This window comes from Arachis ipaensis, chromosome B06 (assembly GCF_000816755.2).
Source record: "Arachis ipaensis cultivar K30076 chromosome B06, Araip1.1, whole genome shotgun sequence".
Lineage (NCBI taxonomy): Eukaryota > Viridiplantae > Streptophyta > Magnoliopsida > Fabales > Fabaceae > Arachis > Arachis ipaensis.
The window spans coordinates 127685313-127712497 of NC_029790.2; the positions used below are offsets into that span (position 1 = coordinate 127685313).

At 36.8% G+C, this 27185-nt stretch overlaps 1 protein-coding gene across 5 annotated transcripts; it reads left to right on the top strand.

The window, feature by feature from the left end:
• LOC107605205 lies at positions 860-8947 on the top strand. Of its 5 annotated transcripts, none has more exons than XR_001612477.2 (7): positions 860-1466; positions 1549-1875; positions 3273-3333; positions 7399-7623; positions 7698-8033; positions 8131-8231; positions 8434-8947. XR_001612477.2 is itself a non-coding variant. In XM_021105080.1 (4 exons), exons 2-4 carry the CDS (start codon positions 1805-1807, stop codon positions 8809-8811), a joined length of 510 nt encoding a protein of 169 aa, XP_020960739.1. In that variant the 5' UTR covers positions 862-1466; positions 1549-1804; the 3' UTR covers positions 8812-8947. The 5 variants fall into 5 exon arrangements, 2 of the variants coding, with proteins under 2 accessions (XP_020960739.1, XP_016162476.1); XR_001612478.2 differs by having other exon boundaries at positions 861-1466; positions 7852-8033; XR_002349408.1 differs by lacking the exons at positions 860-1466; positions 1549-1875; positions 3273-3333 and adding an exon at positions 4211-6923.

Below are 27185 nucleotides of genomic sequence, written 5' to 3' on the forward strand. Positions count from 1 at the left end.
GACATCCAACGGCGGAGACGATGGCAGCTTCAATGGATCAGCGGAGAGGAGAGACAGGGAAAGAGGGAAAGAGATGAAAGAGAGAAGAGAAGAGAGAGAGAGAGAGAGAGAGAGAGAGAGAGAGAGAGAGAGAGAGTTTGCAGAAGTGAGGGAGAATGGTTTTACGTTTGAATTTTATCCCAAATTTACCGTCGAATTTACTGGCAGAAAAATCTGACAGTAAGGTATCGTCGTTGCCTAAACGACGCATTTCACTAAATCTTGTTACTGTTAGAATTTTTCGATAGTAAATTCGATGGTAAACTCAGCGCTAATAAAATCAATTTTCGCACTTCTATTTACCGTCGGATTTAGCGGCAAAATTTTTAAATCAGACAGTAATTGATTCGAGGGACGAATTTTTACTCGTAACTGTTGGAAAATCTGCCGCTGAATTCATCGGTAATGTCCGTCGCTAAATCCGACAGTAAATTCGATGGTATTCGTTGTATTTCTTGTAGTGACTATTTTTTTAATAGTGACTACAAAGGAGAAAATTTCTATTTATCTATTCAACATATTTTATGAAAGTTTACTTCTATTTTTCACAGGGTTTTAAATATAGTTAGTATCATTTTCATGTCTATTGGTACTTTGGTAGCATTTAGAAGAGCGACAGAGAATAATGAGAGACAGAGATTGAGAGATAGAGATTAAATTGAATTTTTTTTATTGTGTTTGGTGTAAAATGTTAAGACTGAATTATGTTTCAATATCTTATTTGACTTAAGATAAAATAAAAGACTTAAATAAGTGAAATTACTAAAATGTCTTTACTAATTAAAAAAATAAAAACAAAACCCTACCTAACCACCCATCCCCTTTTTCCCTTTTTCCATTTCTGTTCTCTCTCTTTTTCTCTCTCATCTCAATCTCTCCCCTGAGCTTGAAGAAGCCGCAATTTCACTCCAATCCGCGAGCTTTGCCGTTACTGTTAGGCTCGCCTTTCAGTTGCATCCGTTGTTGAATGTTTTCCATAATTTGGCACCCATCTATTGAATGTTTTTCACCTACATAATAAAAATAAATCAAATAAACTCTCAAAAATTAATTTAAAGTGAAAGTAAATTAGTCGATTATTAATTAAAGAAAGAACAAATTTTAACGGTGAGAGAATAGATTACAATATCATCGTTACTTCATAGTGGTAGTAACATTAAAGTGCCAGATTGTGATTTTGTGGGACGCATAGCTTGTGGTAGGCTGAAGAACCCGAAAAAAGGCATTACTGAGGGACGAGAATTGCGGCGTGACTGAGACGAGAGGAGGACACGACGTGACGGTAACGAGAATTCTACAACAGGAACGGAGAATAGCGGCAAAAATTTGGGGGCCTTTCACCTTGCCGCTGCAAAACAAGGCTGCGGAAGAAGGATCCCTTCATGTGCCGCAACATCAGCGGCAATTGCTTAGTGAAACGCCGCTAGGTGAGGATCTACTCATAACTCAATTTCTCTTTTACCCCTTTTTATCTTATAAATTTTAATTGATTCCTCCCCAAATTTGCAGAAAGCCGCGAACAGTCCTTATAAGTGCGCGAACACTGCCGTCGCTGCTCTACTGCGTCATTGCTGCCAATCCATCGTCCTCTAGCCGCCGTCGAGCCTTTGCGTCATCCACAGTTCCTGAAACCCATACTCCCTCGTGCAGGGTATGCGAAATCCCTAAGATCTGCTCCACCCTGCACCTCTGTTTGGGTTGTCAAGTCGCGTAGCTGCCATCCGTGCTTCTCCCTCCGGCGTCGAAGTCTCACATCACCTTGGTTATGCGTGAAACTGTTACACCATCCTCCACCGTGTGCCATTCTGAGCTATCACGGCCTCTCCCTTGTCACTGGTTAGTTCTGACACTTTGATCTTTCCTTTTTATTTTCATTCTTAGTTCAGAATTTTGAAAAAGATTTTGTCTATATCTTCTGTTAAATATGGTTAATTGATGTTGTTTATTCTTTAATTTGTACTACTTTTAAGGTTATCGGCTGTTTCCATGTTTACTTTATTTGTTATCTTTTTCGATGTTTATAATTTCATAAGATTGTAGTATTTGCAGTTCCAACCCTTTAGTCTTATATGATAAATTAGTGTAGAAGTGGATATCTAGAGTTTCAGTGTAACTGGTAAACATGCTTGTATGCACTATGCAATGACCCAAAAGACTCTTATTATAATATTATGGGACCTTCAACTCTGCTTTGTCAATTTCATATAGGAAAATTCTACGGTGTTGACAGTGAAAATCACAATGTGATGCTATCACTAGGTGTCGCACAATAAGGTGGTAATTAATAATGACGAGAATATGAGATTATAATTTGAATGAATAAATCAGCAAAATATTTAATTTGTCAAAACCCATTCTAGCTTATTAGTCTAAGATTTCATGATTGAAATTAATTAAAAAAAATTTGAGTGCACAGAGAAAGTGAAAGTTGAACACTAAAACTAAGTTGGGACTCGGGAGTGTAAGATTTTAATCAACTGAATTAATTTTATTCTTTTAGTGCCGATTCTTTTATAAAACATGTTAGGAATAGCCCCATTGACAAAGAAAAGATCCGCCACCGAGCAATAATTTATCTTGAACCATCAAGCTCGTTTACAGCTATCTTGGGTTGTATGCTTTGCCACTCTCCATGTTGAATGTTTGTGACTTTATTTTGACAACGTAAGACACAAGTCTTATTAATTACATGCCTAGCTTACACATATTACTTTTGAAATATCTAAGTCTAAGGCATTCCTTGTCTTTAATTAATTCTTTATATATCCACACACATTATCATAAAGTATATATTTCATTAAACAAAAGGGACTTAGGACCTATGTTTGGTTGCTACTATGCTTACTGTGACAATGGACTGATTGATCATGATTCTCTTGATGTCATTCATGCTACTTTAGTATGCATTACATGTCAAAAGTAATAAATGTATTTTTAATTAAGCCATTGCTAGCTTCTGGTATGCATCATCATCATCATGTTCATTTTTATCTTGCAATTTATTTCAACTTAATTGTATGGGGTAGTTGCCGAATTATATTATGAATTATATATAGGAATCTGAGCTCAAGCAGACTGAGAGGGAAGATAAATACATCATTCTCATATGTCACCGAACTAGAATACTTCTAAGCAGTGATAATATATGATTGTGGCTAATTAATTATGTGCTATTGTGTTAATAAGTTGAAGTATGTCATTTTTACCAATAAATTTATTCTCACATGTTTCAGGGATTTATCTAATAACGAGTTGGAAGGACCTCTGCCTGAATTTTTGGTAGACTTGTCAAAGGTAAAAGTTCTGTAAGTTCAATTAAAATCTTAATTGCATATTTAACTTTGCCATTTTTATGGTGACTATGCTTTTATATTAACAATCAGTTAATAATACTCGTTTAAATTAAAATCAATGACCATGATGATATCAAGCATTTTGGTTGCCATTTTCTGGTCATTGTGTTAGGGGAATTACTTGCTCATTCTGATGCTAATTGTTGCTATTTTCTGGTCATTGTGCTTATTCTCCTACTGCTTATTTGCTATTGCTATTGGACCACTTTCTCATGATGCTGATTTCTTATCTTTGGTGTTCATTTATTAATTGCACACTTATGTTCCTCACAATGCTGAGTTGTTACTGATGTGTTGCTTACCAATTGTTATGCTGCTACCATTGTGGTGCTATTCTACTCCTAACCAATTTGGTTCATTTTATGCTAAGTACTGTTGTTTGGTTGTTACTATGCTTACTGTGACAATGGACTGATTGGTCATGATTCTCTTGATGTCATTCATGCTACTCTAGTGCTGAATTGCTATTTGCTTTTTTCAGTCCCTTTTTTTGCGTCTCACTCTTCGTGAGCTGCTTTTTTTATTCTTATTTTTTATGTTCTCTTTTGTTGAACCAATTATTTATACCTCTATGATAGAGGACATGACAGGGAAACTACATTCAAATATTTTATATAAGCATATCTAAAATATTATATATATCTATAATTTCAGGATTATATTCTCTATCCATTATGATTATTTAGTTATATTTTTTATTAATTATTTTTTAAATCTAACTTTCACTCCTATTTTCTTTTTCATTTTTTAAAGAATCTTTTTCTTTATCTTTTCATTTTTTGGACTTGGACCCAGCAATTCTTTCTCCTAGTAATTTTTTAGAAAGCACAGAATTCTACAATGAGTAAGCAACCACCCAATACCTTTCATGTGCTACATGTTATCCGGGATGCAAGTAACTTTGTTTATGTTTCTGTTTTAAGTTATTCTGTTGCCCCCTACATGGTTTTGCTTGCAATAAATCGTCGAATATTACTCGTATATTACTCTCCCATCTCATAATTGTGATAAAATGTTATTAGTTCTCCTGACACATAGCCCATTTTTTTTAGTTTTTTTAGGTTTATGTCTTTGTTTACTGTTATTTATTTGTTTGTGCTATTTCATTAAATTAGACATCGATAAGAGCTAGATTACAAAGCTACGAGATAATGCAGAATATAGGGATGGTTTGAATAGATTCCTTGATTTTGCATTTGCCAATGCATCATCCGATGGGATGATACACATGTATGAGGTGTGGGTTCCGATTTTTCCAAACTAGAGAGGATGCATATGATCATCTTTTGATGAAACCCTTTCCCCCTAACTATACTTTTTGGTTACATCACGGTGAGAGGATTGTAGATGAGAGCTCCAGCGGTAGAGAAGAACTAGAACCCACTGGAATCTCAGGATATCAAATGCGTGACATGGTCTACGAGGCATTCAACTTCTCAGGACTGTAGGGTGATGATGAAGACTCAATGAATGAGCATGTCGGAGACGTTGCAGAGGGACTGCCGTACTTATCTGACGAACCTAGCCGCGAGGCTCATGCCTTTCATGACTTGCTTAAGGATGGCGAGTAGGAATTATATCTGGGATGCTCAAGATTCTCGAACCTATCTTTCTTGGGGAGGCTGTACCGTATAAAGTGCATGTGCGGAGTGAGCGACAAGGCTTTCAATTTGATTCTAGAGCTATTGAGGGATGCCTTTGAGCATGCAAAGATTCTGCAGACCTTGCACGATGCCAAGAGAATTATAGGAAAGCTCGGTATTGAGTACAAGAAGATAAATGTATGTCTAAATGACTGCATGCTATACCTGAGTGAGGACCAAGACCTGTCTAGATGCAAATGGTGTGGAGCATCCAGGTGGAAGCAAAAGACCCAGAAGAATTTTTTGGTAATGATCAACATCGTCGTCAAGAAGAATGGGAAACCTCAAGCGGCGAAGGTTCTCCGTTACTTTCCTCTGATTCCACAGTTGCAGCAAATTTTCATGTCTAGCAAGACATCCATGGACATGTTGTGGCACAAAAGATGAACTAACCCTGACGGTCCTTTGAGGCATCCCAGGGATGGCAAGGCCTGGAATCATTTGACAGGAGATATACTGACTTTTCTGGCAATCCGCGCAGTGTTCGCTTAGCCTTGGCCAGTGATTGCTTCAATTCTTTTGGAAACATGAGTTCAAAGTACTCAATATGGCCAGTGATTCTTATTCCATACAACTTACCCCCTGGATTTGCATGAAACAAACCAACTATATTCTCTCCATGATTATTCCCGGTCCTAAAATGCCTGGCAATGACATAGATGTCTACCTACAGCCCCTGATCGATGAGTTGAAACAGTTGTGTGCCGGTGTTGATACATACGATGCTAGTGAGAAGAAAACCTTCAAGATGCATGCTGCGTTGCTGTGGACTATCAGCAATTTTCCTGGCTTGGGCAATTTATCTGGCTGGAATACGTGTGGTGGGAGAGCTTTCCCCACGTGAAATCTAGACGCTGAGACTAAGCGACCCACCTTCAATCAGAAATGGTGTTTCATGGGTCATCGTCGCTTCATGAATCATGATCACAGATATAGATAGGACCGGAGTAGATTTGATGGCCATGTAGAGGATAGACCCCCACTTGTCACATTGACTGGCTGGGATATCTTGAAGCAGTTGGAGGGTGTGCACGTCTCACATGACAAGGTGCAAGCGGTGGGCGGTAAAAGAAAGTGCGGACAGCAGACCGTGGTGCAAGACGAGTCTCCCTGGAAAAGAGGAGTATATTCTTTGATCTCCCATACTGGGAGAACAACGAATTACGTCACAACCTGGACGTAATGCACATTGAGAAGAATGTGTGCGACAACATTGTTTTCACCATGTTGAACGACAGTGGTAAATCTAAAGACCACCTAAAAGCTCGAAAACATCTCTAGTTGATGGGAATCAGGCATGATATGTGGCCACTTGAAGGTGGAAAGTATCCCTCTGCAGTCTTTACCTTGTCCAATCCATAGAAGGATGTCTTTCTGAGGACCATCAATAATGTGGTCTTTTCAGACGGGTACTCTAGCAACATCTCTCACTGTGTTGATTTAAAACAGTGCAAGCTGTTAGGCTTAAACAGTCATGACTGCCACATTCTAATGGAACATCTATTGCCAATTGCTTGAAAACATGTATTGCCCACTCCGGGTCGTTACACAAAAAAGGCAAAATTGGGACCAGGAGTTCAGCAACCTCAAACGGGAGCGAATGCGGCTTTGGCTTCCCACCACGATGACTCTCGAATTCCCCCGGCCACTGGTGATAGTGTACCTGCAACTTCATGCCCGTTCCGTCCACCGCACAGCGAACGAAGGCCTGCTCCACAGATGAGCACAGATAGTACCCAGAACTCGCTGCCAGGCCACGTAAACTTGGGTGCTAATACAAATGAGGTAGATTCTCTTGAGGAAGAAGTTGATGACCTCATTGATGCTTCTGGAGCTCAGAGTCGCAAAGGACGAAAGACTACAGAGTTTTGGACGGTTAAGATCATCGGTGACATATTTAATTATTTTTCTTTGTTCAACATGATTTAGACTCCATTATATATTAATCTTCTAAGTTCCAACTATGAGAAGAGCATCAAACCCATTCTTAATCTGAGTCATGTTTTTTATTTCTTGTTTTCTATTTTTTAATTGGCTAAAGTGTATTCTAAAAAAATCAAAATATTTTAAAAACTTCTGAATTGTTAAATTAATTTAATTTTGTCTCCGACATTTGAAATAAATTTCAGATTTATACTTATTATTTCCTTTACATATTAGAAGTCAGTTCCTTATGTTTTTAATTTTTTTTAAGTATTCCAATTCTATTCCAATATATGCATGTTTTATGCTCGTGTGATCCATCATGCTTCTTTTGTTAAGCGTATTATAAGGTATTCTGTTAATATTATGATGTTATATATTAATTTTCTTGCATGCTGTCCACAACGGATACAAGAATAAGGTAGTATTTTTTTTTTCAGATTCTGACGGCACAATCAAGCCGGCAAAACTAAGCGTGAGGGAGGCGATGGAACGGCCTAACGGTAGAAGGATTCAACAACACAAAGCAAGCAATCAGAGACGAAGCTGGATTGTTGAGTGTCGTGCTTGGTCTGCTGGGATTTGACTATGAAAATTTTCCTATATGTGAGAAAAGTTGACGTAATATTACCACTAAAGGCAATGTTTATAACGAATGTGTCAAGGTAAAAGTATATATCCTTGTTAAACTAAATTTACTTATTTTTTCCATTATTAACAAATTGTATTATCTGTATAGCAAATTTTTCACTTTGATGAAGATAGTGAAGGAACTATCAAGAAAATTCTAAAAAGTATGGGGAAGTCTTGGAAGGAAATAAGGATGAGGTTGTATAGTGATTTTTACGATCCAACATTCACGACTGAACAAAATATTGATTACCGTCCACCAGGAATTGATCGAGAGCATTGGAGATGGTTCCTTGACTATCGCGCCAAAGCTGAGACAAAGGTAATCTAGTATATCATTGGTACACAATAGAAAAAGTGCAGGAAAAACGCGATTAATCGATCAAAACAACCATATACCCATACTGGCGGTTCGAAAAGCTTCGCGCGGTGGATGGAAGAAGAGGTACTTTACTTCTTTAGTCACTCTTTGGACTATATCTGTTTCTTAAGTTTCCTTGATTGTGTGGAATACGGTAATGGCATAAACTTTGTTGTCACAGTCGGAACAACAAGGGAGGAGAGTCGGTAGAGGAGAGTTATGGATCACAGTGCACAAAAAAGACATGGCTCCTATATCAATGATAAAGCAAGAGCAATTGTTGTAAGTACTACTTTTAAAAATTGATCGATAATCTATTTTGGTTGTTTTATATAAATAACTTTTGAGACCAATTTTTTCATTCATATTTGTGTGTTATTTTACTGTGATGAAAGTGATACAGTTAATTATCCTGTTTGGCGTGTTCTTGACATGAGATGGACCCATGATCAAAATGATTGTATTTGCTAATTTGTGTCTGTAGGAAAGAATTGAGGAGATAGGGCAACAGGATGAGTCTTCTAAAGTGTTGTCTCCAAATGATTCCATTGCTCAGGTTTTCGGAAAAGAAAGACCGGGTAGAGTACGTGGTGTGGGTTCCGGGCCGACTCCTAGTCAACTCTTCGGTCTGAATTCACATGTGACGGTCAACGGAGTCCAAGTAGAGGAGACCCAGAGGAAGCTGCTAGAACTGCAGGCAGAGCTGGAAGGCGAGAAGTTGAAGAGGAAGGTGATGGAGGATGAGGCAGCAGTAGAGAAGAAAAAGAGGCAGGCGATGAAGAGTGCTCTGATTTATCTGTATCAACAGCAGGGTGAGGAGCTCCCACCAGAAATCGCTGTAGGGATAAGTTCCGTCGATTGATAGAGTGAAGAATAGTGTATTAGGATTGGAGATATTTTGGTTTGAAGCACACTTTTTTTTTAATTAGACTATGCAACTCTTTGCAAGAGATTTGTTTTCTTCATACTTTCAAGAATATATTATTTTGTTTTGTAGATAATTTTTTTGGTTTTGATACAAGTTTAGATTCTAAGGTTGAAAATATTAACTCTTAAAATAATAAAAAATAAAAAACGCAAAAAAATAGTTCTTTAATATTCTAAAAAAATTGTACAATTTTTTTTAGAAAAACCCAAATTTTCTTTTATTTTAATTTTTCTTAATTTAGCGGCGGTTTTAAACCGCCGAAAAGTGTCTCGAAGTTTGCATAATCTGTACCATATTGCAGCGGTTTGCAACTGCCGGTAACTGTGCTCAAATCCTTACTCCCGTTTTGTGGCGGTGTTAAAACCGTCACAAAACACACGTCCAGTTGAAAACGTGTAAGTAAATAGCGGCGGTTTTAGAACCGTCAGTAAACATGCCGAAAATCGTGTCACTTGCATTTGGCGGTGGTTTTTTCAATGATTGCTGCGAAATGTTGATTTAACAGCAGTTATACCGGCGGTTGCTGAAAACCGCCGCCAAACCTAATGCCGACGCCCATAACCATGGCGGTTCGGTGAACCGACGGCCTTTGATTTTGTGGCGGCCGCTAATCAAGAAAAAAACTGCTAGTATTTTGCGCCTCCCTTGTAGTGGAAGAAGACAACAACGCACCTGAGAAGCGGACGACGGTTTGACTGAGAAGAGGAGGAAACAGAGGCATTACTGTGTCGTTATCGGAGAAGGAGAGCTTGCTGACTGTCTTGCCCAGTCCAGCTTTGTTTTGTTTTGTTCTGTGTGTTTGGAAAAGGGAAAGCCATTCAGTTGGATATTAAAAAGTTAAAAGAGGATATTTTGAAAATAAAATATTATTAAAATTTCAGTCACCGTTTTCTAAATTTTCAATCTCCTGTGTTTTTAGTTTTTTAGAGGCATTAAAGAGATTGATATTTTATATATCAAAACTAAAATTTTAGTTTTAGTCTCTAATTACTAAACACAATACTAAATCTCAATCTCACGTTCTCAATCCTAATACTCCAAAACAAAAGGCTGGAGGAATTTTTGGACTACATTTACTAATTAATTACTCCATTAGATTATTTCATTTTCACTCTCATGTGTAATTAGGGAGTTAATAATTTAATTAAATAATATATATTTATATATAAATATATAATATCTAATTTTAAATTTTAAGTGATTGATTTTTATGTATAGATAATATTTTTTATTGTTTAATGTGTTTGTCACGTGATACCAAATACCGATGTATGGTTGACTCATTAATGTCACTTAATTGTAACATCACTAATATGGTAACAGATTTATCACTCTCACAAAGTATCACATTATTATACGTGTTACATTATTCCCACGGTCAACATCGATTTGAACCATTTATTTATATGTTCTTTAATTTAATATATTTTCAAAATTAAAAATATTATTTATACACTAAAATTAAATATTATGTATTTATATATAAATATAAATATTATTTAACTCATTTTTAATGTATATTTTATATTAATAACTTATTTTTATAATTGATTTTAGTATATACTTAAACTCGACCGATAACTCGCGATCTCTACACGAGTATAAAAAGCAGGGGCGGAGCTAGATGAAAGATTAGAGGGAGCCAAAAATATTTATATAATAAAATAAGACTAAAATAAAATTTTAAGGAGTTAAACTGAAATTTACATATAATTTACATGTAAAAAATTAAATTAGGGAGCATTATCCCCTTTTGCTATAATGTAACTCCGTCCTGATGAAAAGATTATGCTATTTGAGTTATAATTCATTAGTATTCTAATTTATTTTTTTTATAAATTAGATCTCGAATATTTTTTATTTGAATAAAATTTGTATGCTTTTGAAAGTGCATCTTCTAGAACATATTACTCCACTATATAATCCCGATTGGTTGTGTATTTTAACACGAAAAAAAAAAAAAAAAGAGAATGATTAACTTTGTATCCAGAAAGATGATCATTCAAGAGCCCTTCCAATATTATGTTGTGTTTCGTGGAAGAGTTCCAGGGATGTATAATTCATGGGAAGAAGCTAGTAACCAGGTGATTGAGTATCCTGGTTATTCATACAAAGGATTCAATAACTGGTTTGACGCTCATAATGAATGGATGAATTACTTAATTAGGAAAATGCGTGAGAGATCCCACCATGGAAGTCCTATTAGTGTGGTTGCTGTACCATCTATGCATTCCAATGGCGGTGGTAAGAAGAGGATTGTTTTGAAACTAGTACAAATGGAGTGTGAACTGTGTTTGCTTGAGAAACAAAATGAAGCTCTTCACCAACTTGTTGATGGTCTCAGGGATTGTCTTGTGAAGCACAATTTAGCGTACAAGTTGGATGATTAGTAGTAGGATGATGGTGGGGTTTAGTTTATGTCATTTATTTGTCTGTCTTTGTTTTTTCTTTTAATTTGAATTACTTTTCATGTTTTGTGTTTGTGATCTTGTTTTCTTGTCAAAAGCCATGTCTTCTTAGTGAGTTTTGGGTCATTTATGTCATATCTCTTGTTTGGGTATTTGCATTTGATCATGAATTTGGATTTAGAAGAATTTACTCTCTAATAATTATTATAACAATTGATACGATAGTTATAAAATTTTGAGAGGATTTAAAAAATATAACTAAAAGAAAAATCATATTATTTGACAATTTTTTTAATTTAATAACATTGTTTATTATCATCTCATATTTTCACTCTTCTTTGTTTTATCTTATCTTCAATGAGATCCGCAACAATTTTTATCACAACACTCCACCTTCATCTACGGATATTTATGGATCAGATAATTTCAATTCGCAAATTTGCAGTATTTATCTATATTTGATTTGCAATTTGCAAATATAATCTTATTCGCATGATAATCAAATTCGATCTAATTTATACTCTAATAATATTGAATTGCGAATATTACAGTTATATTTATAGATCCAATCCTCAAAGTTGTACTTAATAAATAATATATATGTTAGTTTACAAACCTTAATTTCTCTCTTCTTTCTCATATAATGATGCTTTTCATTCTCACCCAAACAAAGTCACGCCACTCCTACCCTTGGATAAACATTGATATTTAATTTTGGAGTAAGCTACAGTCTTTATTCATTTTTTAGAATGATAATGCGATTTCTCAAAATAAACGTTTCACTTTGGTCTCTATCTTTTATTTTCGTGACACAACACGGTCTATGTAGGTATTTTTTCGTTAAGTCCTGACAGAAAACAATGATGTGTCAGATTACATGGCCGAGCTATCACGTTATGTTTGCTGAGGCGGTCCTTATGTTGTCAAGGTGGACAATCAGAAATGAACACAAACCTAATTGTCTCTAAATAAATTCAAATTGGTTAGAGATTTATTTGTTATTATTCTTTAAACAATATCTTTTTTTAAATTANTTATATTTAATAATTTATTGAAAAAATATTAATATAATGAATAAAAAATAATTGAAAAAAGATATCGTTTAAAGAATAAGGACGAATAAATCCCTAACTAATTTTAATCTAGAGACAATTAGGCCTCTGTCCATTTTTTATTATCCACGTTGGTACTTAAGGACCACCTCAACAAGCATGACATGACAGCTCAACCATGCAACCTAACACGTCATCGTTTTCTGTCAGGACTTAACGGAAAAATACTCACAGGAACCGCGTTGTGTTACGGAAATAGGAGACAGGAGCCGAAGTGAAATGTTTTTATTTTAAAGGATCGTGTTGTCATTCTAAAAAATGAATAGAGTCGAGTTGGTAATTCACTCTTTAATTTTGTTTGAGAGTTCTAATTTTGGGATTTTTTTTCCAATTTTATTGATTTATTTTTCATCATTTTTAATTTATTTCCGATCCAATTCGAAAATTGTCAGATCGTATTGAATCCTAAGATAAAAAAAAACTTCAATATCCGATGTTATCTGATTTATAAATTTAAATGCAGATCAAATTGCGAATTTACCCAAATCCGACCTAATTCGATCCATGAAAACCCATTCCTCCATCATCAACATAATCTTCATCTTCCTCTCGTTTCAATGTGTATCATTACACGTTCACACCACCTTTACTCTACCATCACCACTGTCATCGCCACCACCACCTTTCTCACCTCTGCCTCCACTCTTTACCCTCACCGTCACTTTACTATACCCTTATTCACCCTACTTCCACCATCTCGTTGTCACAACCTACCTTAGCCTTTACCTCCATTAATGTCTTTGTAATTGCACGCCTTTGTCCTCATTATTGCTCAACTAATGGAGCATGAACAAGCAAGGCCTACACCCTTTCAATATTTGGGTTTACCCATTTATTTATATTCCCCTCCAAACTATGTCATTCATCTTCTCTTCCATTGTCATCGTTGGAGCCATCTCCCATTGAATCGAAATTCTGAGTCACTATTGTCGTTAGTGATGCAATGGCTAATGTGGCTGTAACTCTAACTATGGTTGTGGTTCTAGTTTGCAAGTTGGGTAATCGAATCAGATTTATTAGCTATGGTGGCAAAAGAGTGGAGGTCATGGGTTTGACAAAGGGTGGATTTATTTTTTTCATTTTTATGTGTATTTTATGAATATGAGGGAGTACATTATTGTGGAGATTGGTAAATTCGAGGATTGCAAAGGGAAGCAATGCAAATGATAGTGGTGATTGTAATTTCGGTTTTGTAATTGTTATGAATGATGGATTGTTATTGAGAGTGAGGGTGAGGAGGAGAAAGTGGAGGTAGAGGTGAAGGAGAGGCCGAGTTGGGGGCAAGGGTGGTTGTTGTGGACAGTATATGCTCGTATCAAGATCTAGCAAGGAAGTCCAAGGCTTTTTTCGTCACTAAAGGCTGTGTTTCTTTATAAGTACGAGATTTTGAGATAAGGATAGGTACAAATTTGTGTCTAGTAGATGAGATATGGATAGAAATATTATATATGTTCAGAAACATGAATTAGTATATTTTGTACGTGTCTATTCTAACAAGAAAAATACAAAGACACTAACAAGAGACACAATTTATTTTTTATTTTTTCTTTTATTAAAAAAATAAGAATAAATTGAACTTTCACAATTTATTTTATTTTATCACAAAACAAAATATAAGACTACTAATTTTTGTATTTCTATCTTTTATGTCTTGTTTTCAGTATTTTGTCTTATCTTATTCTTAAAACCAAATGCAACCTAGGACCTATTGCTTCTTTTGAGAGAATTTTGACATGGAGAGGCTCAATAAAAATCCAAGAGGTGTTTGGACAATTTAGACTCAGATAGTCCTAGTGGCCCAATCCACATGAACCAGGTATGCTCCTAAAGCTATTATCCTATTACCTGACCCTATTTGAAAAGCATATTAGAGGTTGATAGGGTGGAACTCAGAGATAATAAGAAGAGGAAGAAATGTGGTATGTATTTATGTTTAATTGAAGAAATTTATAAGTAATTGATAAGTGAAGAGCATATACGAGAGTTGTGAGTAGAAATGAGAAATAAAAGAAATAGTGATGCAGAAGGGTATAGTAATTCCTCAATTACTCCAAGCATATGCAGTACCTGAAGAATTGGAAAAGAACTATAGATGAGAAATGGAACAGAAAAAAAAGAAAAAGAACAGGAAACAAAAATTGTACCAGCAATCACTGCCTCTCAACCAACCAGCCTCTTGCTATTAATTCTCTCTCTAGTGCTCCTTCTTGGGTCCATATCATGCTGATTGAGTGCCAACTGTCCTGCTGTAACAATATTTCCTTCTGAAGTTGCAAGTTTTTCAATTATGTGCTCTTCTTCATTCAGTGCCTTTACTTTCCCCATCAAGAGCAACTTTGTCCCCAAGGTTGAATTCGGGAAAGAGCTTGAGGAATTGATCAACATCTCTCTAACTTGTTTCTGTGATAGCACCGTAGCCCCACTAAATTTTTCACTGTAAAAATTCCTTGTCACCACGCAAGATGGAGTGTTGGGACAAAATTCGAGAAGGCTCCAAGATTGGTCTGAGCTTCGGTGTAGTTAAAGGTAGTGGTAGATATTGAAATTCGTGGTCACCACGAAATTACTTGAGTGCCGATATATGAAAAACATTACAGATACGAGCTTCTGCTGGTAATTTCAACGGATAGGCTACCTTATTGAATTTTCTTCCAATTCTAAAAGGGCCAAAATAACGCAACCCAAGTTCTGATGCTTTCACAATGCCACCGAATGTTGGCGATATGGCTGCAATTTGACTAGCACTAAATCATTCAAGCTGCTAAGACAGGAGACTCTCTTTGCCAATATTTCTAAGTTCCTCTTTGGAACTAATGAGGTGGATTACTTAGGCCACACGATTACAGGTGGTGGTGTTCTCATGGAATCGGCTAAGGTGCAAGCAATTCAAGATTGGCCTGAACTTAGTAGTGTTAAGCAGCTTCGTGGCTTTTTAGGCCTCACGAGATATTATCGCCGTTTCATCCTTTTCGGGTGGGGGCTTTTGCTGCTCCTTAGCCTAATTTAATGCTGCTACAACTCCAGTATTCATCACCTTAACCAACTCGTCTACCAATATTAGGCTTTCTTGAGATTTTTCCATGTTAGCTGGTGGTTCACCCTCTTGAGTAAGTGTAGCTTTCTCACTTGATTGAGTAAAGTCAAGGCTAAATGATAGTGCAGCAAAGTCATTCTTCAATGCAGTATTGACAACCATCATTCACGGCTTGAGCAGGTGGATGACTGTATGGTGCACATAAAATAGTTTAAGAATACACAGAAAATATTAAAAAAGAATTTTATTAAGTAGAACTTACACATTAGGAGGAACTACTTCCTCATGAGGTTCTTGTTGAGGTTATTGAGGTTGTTCTTCGGTATATTCCTCTGTGGGAGATTTTGCAGCAGGTTGTTGAGGTTGTGGAAGACTGCAGGATTACATAAAAAGAATTAAGCAGCGAAACTATTAGAAAAGGAATTTAATTAATACAACCAAAATAAGTGAGCCCAATTCACGTGAAATACAAATCAAGTACACCATTATTTATTTTTTTATTGCAACACGGAATGTTAGTTAAAAAGATATGTAACTCAATAAAACATGCACAAAATAACATCTGAAGAACTACAACAAATTTCTATGAATTAAGTACAACAAATGTATGAATAAAGTCCCTCAAAATGGACAAAATCACTCAAACATGCAAAAAAAAAATCATAAGCACTACAACATTTTTTTTTGTCTAGTTACAACAAAAAGAGGACAACAACATCAAGTGCACCTCAAATTACATGCAATACACCGAAACCAAACACCGAAACTATTAGAAAAGAAATTTAATTAATGCTTATGCATTAATAGATTCTTCTTCTATATATTCCTCTGTGGGAGACTTTGCAACAGTTTGTTGAGTTTACAGAGAGCTTGAGACAAGTGTTTCTGAAGGAGGAGCAAATACTTGAATTGGAACTCTAATAAAGACAAAAATAAAAAAGTTAATATGGAGTAAATATTCAAGTGTAAATGATTAACTCGCTGATTATAACATTGAAAGTGAATTGGAAAACTCATATGTCCAGTAGTTCAGATTGAGAATGAGTTTATTTTCAAAGAACAATTATTTATTCTTTAGGATTATTATCTATATTGCTTTCTGAACAGGGGTTGGTTCATTCAATGATTCTTCTGGTTCCTTAAATCTGAAATGCACTGAAATCACATCACTATTACATCTCAAGCATTTAATAAAAACACAACTTCTTTTGTATTAAAACTTACATAGGTGCAGTTTTTTCTTTTTTTGTTGTCTTTTTTCTTGAATAAAATCTTAAAGGGCTTTGTCTTCTAAAACAATATATAAAATCAGAAGTAGATTATGGTAGCACAAGAAATAAAAAAATGGTAAGAGAAATAGAAATTACATGTTATCACTTGGTTATTTTACAGAGTTCTGATAGTTTGTCTGTGTTTGAAACGCATGATCATTTTCACTCGCCAAATTTACATGTAACATTCTAAAGACAAAATAAACATTATTCAATAAAACTAGAGTAATTATATTAGGTTTTAGAAAATTTTAGCAAAGAAAGAATTTCAGATATTGAATCTTACGTTTGCGAAGAATCATAGTGAGCTTCTGTGGAGTGGAGCCCACTTTCTGAAATATCTATGATTTTTTCCTGCATCCTCTAAAAGCAAACAATCATCAGACAAAAAACACAATAAAATTAGCAAAATACACTGAAAATTAACACATGCTTTTGTGCAGGCATATTATTTATTTTCTTCAATCTTGTTTTTTATTTTTTGCATTTTTTCACTTTTGACAATGCATGCAAAAAAAATTCTATTAATAAATAAAATTATGATGAAAAAAAACATAACATTACAATGATAGTTTCTGAATCTTACTCATTATTAGATTCAGTTTCTTTTTGCGAAGATGAATTCTCGATAACATGCTTTCTTTTTTTAGATTCCATCCTAGAAAAGCAAATAATCATCAAATAAATAAACACAATAAGATTGATAAAATACACCGAAAAGTAATACTTACTTTTTTGCAGGCTTGTGAATTTTTTCTTCAATCTTCTTTTTGTTATTTCCTCCATTTCTTCACTTCTGATAATACATGCAAAAAATTCTATTAATAAGTAAAATTTTGATGAAAAATAAAACATAGCATTACACTGATAGTTTCTGAATCTTACTTGTCATCAGATTCAGTTATTTTTTTTGGAAGATGAATCCTCAATAATGTGCTTCCTTTTTTTTGGATTGCATTCTATAAAAGCAAACAATCATCAGGCAAATAAACACAATATAATTAACAAAATACACCAAAAAATAATACTTCTTTTCCATTCTCTGAGATTGTTTTCTTCTCTTCAATGTCTCCTCCGAGTCATGTTTAGAATCAGACTCAGACTAAAAAATACTTGCTTTCACTTTTCAAAGTTGAGTAAGATATAACAGTCTTCTTTTTTGTGGATTCTTTTGTTCTTTCTTTTCTTCGTTTCTTTTTCCCTTATTTTTGTCTTTTGATTGATCTCTCAGCTGTGCTCTTCTCATAATGCCCTAAAATAGAAAAACATTAGTTTGTGTTAGAAACAAGAGACTGAGAAAGTAATCTGAAGAGTGTATTATTCAGTGTGTTGAAAGGTACAATATACAAGGGGTATTTATAGGTGCTAAATGAATCAGAGTAATAAAGGTATAGAATCCTACAATTAATATACAGATATACTATATAAATATAGACGATACTAATTGGTCTAAATTGATGCTAATGATTCTCTAACATCCCCCTCAAACTCGAGTGGGAGCTAAGGATACCAACTTGAGTTTGGATAACAAAGTCCGGAAACGAGTCGGGTGATGAGCTTTCGTGAAGATATCAGCAGTCTGATCTAGGGTTCTAACAGCAATGAGACGAACAACATCAATAAGGATACGTTACCGAACAAAGTGACAATCAATCTCAATGTGTTTGGTGCGTTCATGGAACACATCATTATGGGCGATCTGAATAGCACTGCGGTTATCACAAAAAACGTCAGTAGGGGACGACAGAGGAGCACCCAAATCTTCGAGAAGCCAACGAACCGAGATAACTTCAGCAGTGGTGTCAGCGAGGGCACGGTACTCAGCTTCTGTGCTTGAGCGAGCAGTGAATGTTTGCTTCTTAGCACGTCAAGAAATGAGAGCGTCGCCAAGAAACAAACAGTAACCAGTAGTAGAACGACGATCAGTGGGATCACCAGCCCAATCAGCATCGGAGTAAGCCTGAAGAGACAAAGAAGAATGGGCAAAAAAATAAAGGTCATGAAATAGAGTGCCTTTGATGTAGCGAAGAATGCGAAGAACCGCCGCATAGTGAGTAGTACGAGGAGCTAACAAGAACTGGCTAAGTACATGAACCGGATAGGCGATGTCTGGTCGGGTGATAGTCAAGTAGATGAGACCGCCAACTAACTGTCGATAGAGAGTCGGATTATCCAAAACAATGCCATCCATAGGGGTAAATCGAACATTAGGCTCAAGAGGAGTAGACTCAGTGCGACTATCTATAATCCCAGCGCAAGCAAGAAGATCTGAAGCATACTTAGCCTGAGAGAGATAGATGCCATTATCGGTGGAGATGACCTCGAGACCAAGAAAATAGCTGAGAGAACCAAGATCTTTCATCTCAAAGGTACGGTGAAGTGAGGCCTTGAGATCAGAGATACCATCAACATCATCCCCAGTAATTATCATGTCATCAACATACAAAAGTAGAGGAACAACTCCACGTTCGCTTTTACGAATGAAGAGTGCATTCTCATGAGGGCTAGAAGTAAAACCAAGACTGCATATGGTAGTGCTGAACTTGTCAAATCATTCACGAGGAGCTTGCTTAAGTCCATAAAGTGCCTTGCGAAGGAGACAAACCTTATTAGAAGGACAAGGATATCCCGGAGGTGGTTTCATATAGACTTTATTTTTCAAATCCCATTAAGAAATGCATTCTTCATATCCATCTGACTGAGAGACCATTTTTTAACCGCAGTAATGGCAAGAAGAGCTCTAACAAACGTAAGACGAGCGACAGGAGCAAAAGTCTCTTCATAATCAATACCATACTCTTGCGTACAACCTTGAGCAACCAAGCGGGCCTTAAAACGGTCAATAGAGCCATCAGAGCGAGTCTTGATCTTGTATACCCATCTACTGCCCACAACTTCCTGATCAGAAGGAGGATCAACCAAATCCCAAGTGTGTGCTTTTTCAAGTGCATGTATTTCTTCCTGTATTGCTTGTTGCCAATTTGGGTTTGAAGAGGCTTCTCTGAATGACTTAGGTTCATGTTGATGAAGGATAGTAGAAAAGCAATGATAATCAAGAAGATGAGGAGGTGGATTCCTTACCCTAGAAGAACGAGCGGGAGGAGGAGGCATGACGGTAGGAGCAGGATCATCATACGGTCTGGAATCATCGAGAGATGGAGAAGGCAGAAGAACAGGAGGCTGTGGAGGGTCACTCGAGATAGAATCTGGAGAATCATCACTAGGAAAAAGATCAACATTGGGGTTAGTAAACAAAGGTGACTGAGTAGTAGGAATGGACTCAAAGGATGAGAACTGAGAAAACATGTGGTGCTCCCAGAAGACAACATGACAAGATATACGAATACGTTTAGAGAGAGGATTCCAACAATGATAACCCTTGTGTTTAGTGCCATAACCAAAGAAATAATACATACGAGCCCGAGGTTCAAGTTTACTATGTTCATGAGGCTGAAGAAGAACAAAACATACACAACCGAAAACTTGAAGAGAACTATAATCTGGGGGGTATGATAAAGACGCTCAAAGGGAGTAACATTACGAAGAATAGAAGAAGGGAGTCTATTGATAACATGAACAGCAGTAAGAACAGCTTCACCCCAAGCACGCTCAGGACACGAAAAAGAAAGGAGCATTGCACGGACGGAGTCAAGAATGTGACGGTGTTTGCGTTTAGCTCTACCATTTTGTTGAGATGTACCAGGACAAGAAAACTCAGGCAAAGTACCCTGTTCTGCAAGAAAGGCTAAGAGTTTGGAATCACGGTATTCCATAGCATTATCACGTCGGAAAACCTTAATGGCTTTGGAAAACTGAGTTTTAATCATAGTAGCAAAGTTGATATAGATCTGAGGTAACTCATGGCGATTAGTCATCAAATAAACCCAAGTAAAATGGGAATAATCATCAATGAAAACGACAAAGTATCGAGCTCCGCCCATAGAGGCAGTGGGAGCGGGGCCCCAAACATCAGAGTAAATGAGATCAAAAGGAGAGCAAGCAAGAGATGAATTATTGTGAAAAGATAAAGCAGGTTGTTTGGCAGTTTGGCAAGAAATGTAATCAAAAAATTTATTTGGAACCTGACCTAAAACACCTTGAGACACAAGAGGACGCAGTTTTCCTAAGGAGGTGTGGGCAAGACGTTGATGCCATAAGTGAAGGGTAGAGGGAGAAGAAGCAGCACATAGATTTGGTACATGAGAGTGAGAGGACGGAGAGGACAGGCTGGCGGTGAGGTGGCGAGCGGGTCAACCAGCTGGCCGGGTCGGGTCAATCGCGGGTGCGCAGGTCGCAGGAAAAGCTAGCGGCGTGACACGTGGGCGCTCCAGGATCGTCTGATCAGCAGCAAGATCCAACGGCTACTAAAGCATCTGGGTTGAGGAAGATTGAAGGTGGGTAGGGAGGTTCCGACGGCACGTCCGGTGGCCTCAGGCGACGATTCCGGCGGCGTTGGAATCCTGACAGAGAGACGAACACAATGATGGTAGAGGTGACGAACCCAAGCGTCGGAAATAGAACAAAAAACCAGAGCAAAGAAGCACTGTCGGAAGAGAAAGATAAGGAGGCTATGAACAAATGTTCATTGAAAAAAAAAACTTTTAAGCTCTTGATACCATGTTAGAAACAAGAGACTGAGAGAGTAATCTAAAGAGTGTATTATTCAGTGTGTTGAAAGGTACAATATACAAGGGGTATTTATAGGTGCTAAATGAATCAGAGTAATAAAGGTATAGAATCCTATAATTAATATACAGATATACTATATAAATATAGACGATACTAATTGGTCTAAATTGATGCTAATGATTCTCTAACATCGCCCTCAAACTCAAGTGGGAGCTAAGGATACCAACTTGAGTTTGGATAACAAAGTCCGGAAACGAGTCGGGTGATGAGCTTTCGTGAAGATATCAGCAGTCTGATCTAGGGTTCTAACAGCAATGAGACGAACAGCATCAATAAGGATACATTACCGAACAAAGTGACAATCAATCTCAATGTATTTGGTGCGTTCATGGAACACATCATTATGGGCGATCTGAATAGCACTGCGGTTATCACAAAAAACATCAGTAGGGGACGACAGAGGAGCACCCAGATCTTCGAGAAGCCAATGAACCGAGATAACTTCAGCAGTGGTGTCAGCGAGGGCACGGTACTCAGCTTCTGTGCTTGAGCGAGCAGTAAATGTTTGCTTCTTAGCACGTCAAGAAATGAGAGCGTCGCCAAGAAACAAACAGTAACCAGTAGTAGAACGACGATCAGTGGGATCACCAGCCCAATCAGCATCGGAGTAAGCCTGAAGAGACAAAGAAGAATGGACAGAAAAATAAAGGTCATGAAATAGAGTGCCTTTGATGTAGCGAAGAATGCGAAGAACCGCCGCATAGTGAGTAGTACGAGGAGCTGACAAGAACTGGCTAAGTACATGAACCGGATAGGCGATGTCTGGTCGGGTGATAATCAAGTAGATGAGACCGCCAACTAACTGTCGATAGAGAGTCGGATTATCCAAAACAATGCCATCCATAGGGGTAAATCGAACATTAGGCTCAAGAGGAGTAGACTCAGTACGACTATCTATAATCCCAGCGCAAGCAAGAAGATCTGAAGCATACTTAGCCTGAGAGAGATAGATGCCATTATCGGTGGAGATGACCTCGAGACCAAGAAAATAGCTGAGAGAACCAAGATCTTTCATCTCAAAGGTACGGTGAAGTGAGGCCTTGAGATCATAGATACCATCAACATCATCCCCAGTAATGATCATGTCATCAACATACAAAAGTAGAAGAACAACTCCACGTTCGCTTTTACGAATGAAGAGGGCATTCTCATGAGGGCTAGAAGTAAAACCAAGACTGCATATGGTAGTACTAAACCTGTCAAACCATTCACGAGGAGCTTGCTTAAGTCCATAAAGTGCCTTGCGAAGGAGACAAACCTTATTAGAAGGACAAGGATATCCCGGAGGTGGTTTCATATAGACTTTATTTTTCAAATCCCCATTAAGAAATGCATTCTTCATATCCATCTGACTGAGAGACCATTTTTTAACCGCAGTAATGGCAAGAAGAGCTCTAACAGACGTAAGACGAGCGACAGGAGCAAAAGTCTCTTCATAATCAATACCATACTCTTGCGTACAATCTTGAGCAACCAAGCGGGCCTTAAAACGGTCAATAGAGCCATCAGAGCGAGTCTTGATCTTGTATACCCATCTACTGCCCACAACTTCCTGATCAGAAGGAGGATCAACCAAATCCCAAGTGTGTGCTTTTTCAAGTGCCTGTATTTCTTCCTGTATTGCTTGTTGCCAATTTGGGTTTGAAGAGGCTTCTCTGAATGACTTAGGTTCATGTTGATGAAGGATAGTAGAAAAGCAATGATAATCAAGAAGATGAGGAGGTGGATTTATTACCCTAGAAGAACGAGCGGGAGGAGGAGGCATGACGGTAGGAGCAGGATCATCGTACGGTCTGGAATCATCGAGAGATGGAGAAGGCAGAAGAACAGGAGGCTGTGGAGGGTCACTCGAGATAGAATCTGGAGAATCATCACTAGGAAAAAGATCAACATTGGGGTTAGTAAACAAAGGTGACTGAGTAGTAGGAATGAACTCAAAGGATGAGAACTGAGAAAACATGTGGTGCTCCCAGAAGACAACATGACAAGATATACGAATACGTTTAGAGAGAGGATTCCAACAACGATAACCCTTTGTGTTTAGTGCCATAACCAAAGAAATAATACATACGAGCCCGAGGTTCAAGTTTACTATGTTCATGAGGCTGAAGAAGAACAAAACATACACAACCGAAAACTTGAAGAGAACTATAATCTGGGGGGTATGATAAAGACGCTCAAAGGGAGTAACATTACCAAGAATAGAAGAAGGGAGTCTATTGATAACATGAACAGCAGTAAGAACAGCTTCACCCCAAGCACGCTCAGGACACGAAAAAGAAAGGAGCATTGCACGGACGGATACGAATACGTTTAGAAAGAGGATCCCAACAACGATAACCCTTGTGTTCAGTGCCATAACCAAGAAAACAACACATACGAGCCCGAGGTTCAAGTTTACTATGTTCATGAGGCTGAAGAAGAACAAAACATACACAACCAAAAACTCGAAGAGAACTATAATCTGGGGAGGTATGATAAAGACGCTCAAAGGGAGTAACATTACCAAGAACAGAAGAAGGGGGTCTATTGATAACATGAACAGCAGTAAGAACAACTTCACCCCAAGTACGCTTAGGACACGAAGAAGAAAGGAGCATTGCACGGACAGAGTCAAGGATGTGACGGTGTTTGCGTTCAGCTCTACCATTTTGTTGAGACGTACCAGGACAAGAAAACTCAGATAGAGTACCCTGTTCTGCAAGAAAGGCTAAGAGTTTGGAATCACGGTATTCCATAGCATTATCACGTCGGAAAACCTTAATGGCCTTGGAAAACTGAGTTTTAATCATAGTGGCAAAGTTAATATAAATCTGAGGTAACTCATGGCGATTGGTCATCAAATAAACCCAAGTAAAGCGTGAATAATCATCAAAGAAAACAACAAAGTATCGAGCTCCTCCCATAGAAGCGGTGGGAGCGGGCCCCCAAACATCAGAGTAAATGAGATCAAAAGGAGAGCAAGCAAGAGATGAATTATTGTGAAAAGATAAAGCAGGTTGTTTGGCAGTTTGGCAAGAAATGTAATCAAAAGATTTATTTGGAACCTGACCTAAAACACCTTGAGACACAAGAGGACGCAGTTTTCCTAAGGAGGTGTGGGCAAGACGTTGATGCCAGAAGTGAAGGGTAGAGGGAGAAGAAGCAGCACATAGATTTGGTACATGAGGGCGCTCCAGGATCGTCTGATCAGCAGCAAGATCCAACGGCTACTAAAGCATCTGGGTTGAGGAAGATTGAAGGTGGGTAGGGAGGTTCCGACGGCACGACCGGTGGCCTCAGGCGACGATTCCGGCGGCGTTGGAATCCTGACAGAGAGACGAACACAATGATGGCAGATGTGACGAACCCAAACGTCGGAAATAGAACAAAAAACCAGAGCAAAGAAGCACTGTCGGAAGAGAAAGATAAGGAGGCTATGAACAAATGTTCATTGAAAAAAAAACTTTTAAGCTCTTGATACCATGTTAGAAACAAGAGACTGAGAGAGTAATCTGAAGAGTGTATTATTCAGTGTGTTGAAAGGTACAATATACAAGGGGTATTTATAGGTGCTAAATGAATCAGAGTAATAAAGGTATAGAATCCTACAATTAATATATAGATATACTATATAAATATAGACGATACTAATTGGTCTAAATTGATGCTAATGATTCTCTAACAGTTTGCATAATATATTGAAAAGAAATACACTAAAATTAAAGAAAAACTTCTGTTGAGTTATCATTTCATCCTTTATCTTAGCTTCTACTCTTTCAATCAACATCTCCCTAATCCAGTGTTGCACCTATGGTGGTCCAAAAATTGTATCCACGGGCTTATTCTTGTGTGTGGATTCATGATATATAATCATCAGAGCAAAGATGCAGCTATCAACTGCATATTTCCTTTTCAATGTGTGCTATCTGATACCCTTGATGAGGAAGTTGAGCACATGAACCACCCCAATTCCATTCTCGTATTGTGTCCACATGAAGAATAGGCGACATGTGAATTGGAAAAATTTTGTTTATCGTTGACGGCAACAAGAAGCACTTCTGAATGTAGAAGATGAATGTCCTCTTGAATTTCAACTGATTTTCCTCCCTATCAACACTCATCTCTATCATAAAGTTTGTCAATTGCGACAAAGTCAAATCTTGGAAGTTTCTAATAACTTCCTTCTACTCCTCACTAATATTTTTATATTTAATTTTTCTTGGATAGCGTGCCCCTACAAAAGCAGTAAAAATATTTCAATGATACAGAAATAATTTGAAAAAATATCAAAATTTGATTTACAGAATAGATTACAAAATGAATTTTTATAAGATGCATTCAAGTTAAGTACATCTCATATATTTTCTTGGGTGATGTCGATTATACCGTACCGTGTGTGCAGTCTGCTATTGTACTAATCAAATGAATATGCTAATTCTTTCAAGAACTTATACGACACATTCATGGCAGGGACATGCGTCATAGCACCAAATTCTAATTCTTCAACAATTGCTTTCTTCTCATTGCTCATGTTGTGGAATATATCATGAATGGATCTTGTGGAGCATCTCAAATAATGAATTTTCTGTAAATAAATGAGAATCATATAAATAAACTATATTTATACAAAAAATGTGAACAATGAGAATCATATAAATAAATGTGAAGCTTACATTATATTTTGGTGCTTCCTTTTTGCGGTGCTCCCCCAGTAATTTTTTTAATTGTCTTTTTTTTTTTTTTGTAAGGAATAAAAAATAGAAAAGTATAGGTAGACACTGAAAATATTAAACAATGTGAACAATGGATATATTGGATGTTCAATTCACTATGTGTGTGGATCGTTATTCTAATATTAAGATTTAGGTGAGTAATTTGGAGTGTAGTATGTTTTACTTGAATTGGGTCAATTTTAGAACCCGTTATTCCTATTGTTCAAGAAAGTCATTGGTTACCTAACATAACCCATAAAAAATAAGGTTAATAGGCAACAACAGCACTAAATACACCTCAATTTAGACAAAATACACCAAAAGACAAACTAAATACACCTCTATTTCTTGATTATATCACACAATGTGAGTTCAAAAAGATATGTAACTCAATCAACATGCATAAAATGACACTAGAAGCACTACAACAAAATTTTATGGCTAGTTACAATAAATCCATGAACAAAATTCTTGAAAAATGGACAAAAACACATGTAAATCACTCAAATATGTACAAAATAATACTAAAAGTATAAGAACAATATTCTGTTGTCTAGTTATAGCAAAAAGAAGACAACAAGACCAAAGGTACCTAAATTCAGACAAAATACACCAAAAGTTATTACTAGTTGCTAAATACGAATTCAATTCAAAATATGTAAACGCTCAAACATGTACAAATATATATTCAAATCTCTCAAACAAATGTAAATATAAGTTAAACTATACGAGAAACACTGTAAGATTTTTACACCGACCTAACACAGTTATCACCAAATGAACAGTATAATGAGAAGAATAATATGTACTTTAATGTAAGAACACAAAATGAATCTACGAATTAAACAGAAATATAACTATTTAGTGTTTCGCGATCAAAATGAGAAAGACAAAAGTGAAAAAAATGGTTTCAGTGAGTGAGCAGTACCTTGAATAATCTTTCGCTTTCTGTTTCTGTGTTTCCTGGTGAAAATTCGAACGTAACTTTGAGATTTTTTTGAGTTTTTATGACGAATTTGAGAGATTTTGAGTATCGTTTAAATTTTGATCGAGGGAGAAGAAACATTTTTCATTTTAAGTTCGTGCTATATATTGATGAA

What these genes read in the sequence shown, in the direction of transcription:
- LOC107605205 (XM_021105080.1), top strand. Translation starts at nt 1,805, where the DNA reads ATGCGTGAAACTGTTACACCATCCTCCACCGTGTGCCATTCTGAGCTA. An exon ending in CGGCCTCTCCCTTGTCACTG is followed by an intron (nt 1,876 to 3,272) that starts GTTAGTTCTGAC and finishes CACATGTTTCAG; the next exon opens with GGATTTATCTAATAACGAGT. An exon ending in TTTTGGTAGACTTGTCAAAG is followed by an intron (nt 3,334 to 8,433) that starts GTAAAAGTTCTG and finishes TTGTGTCTGTAG; the next exon opens with GAAAGAATTGAGGAGATAGG.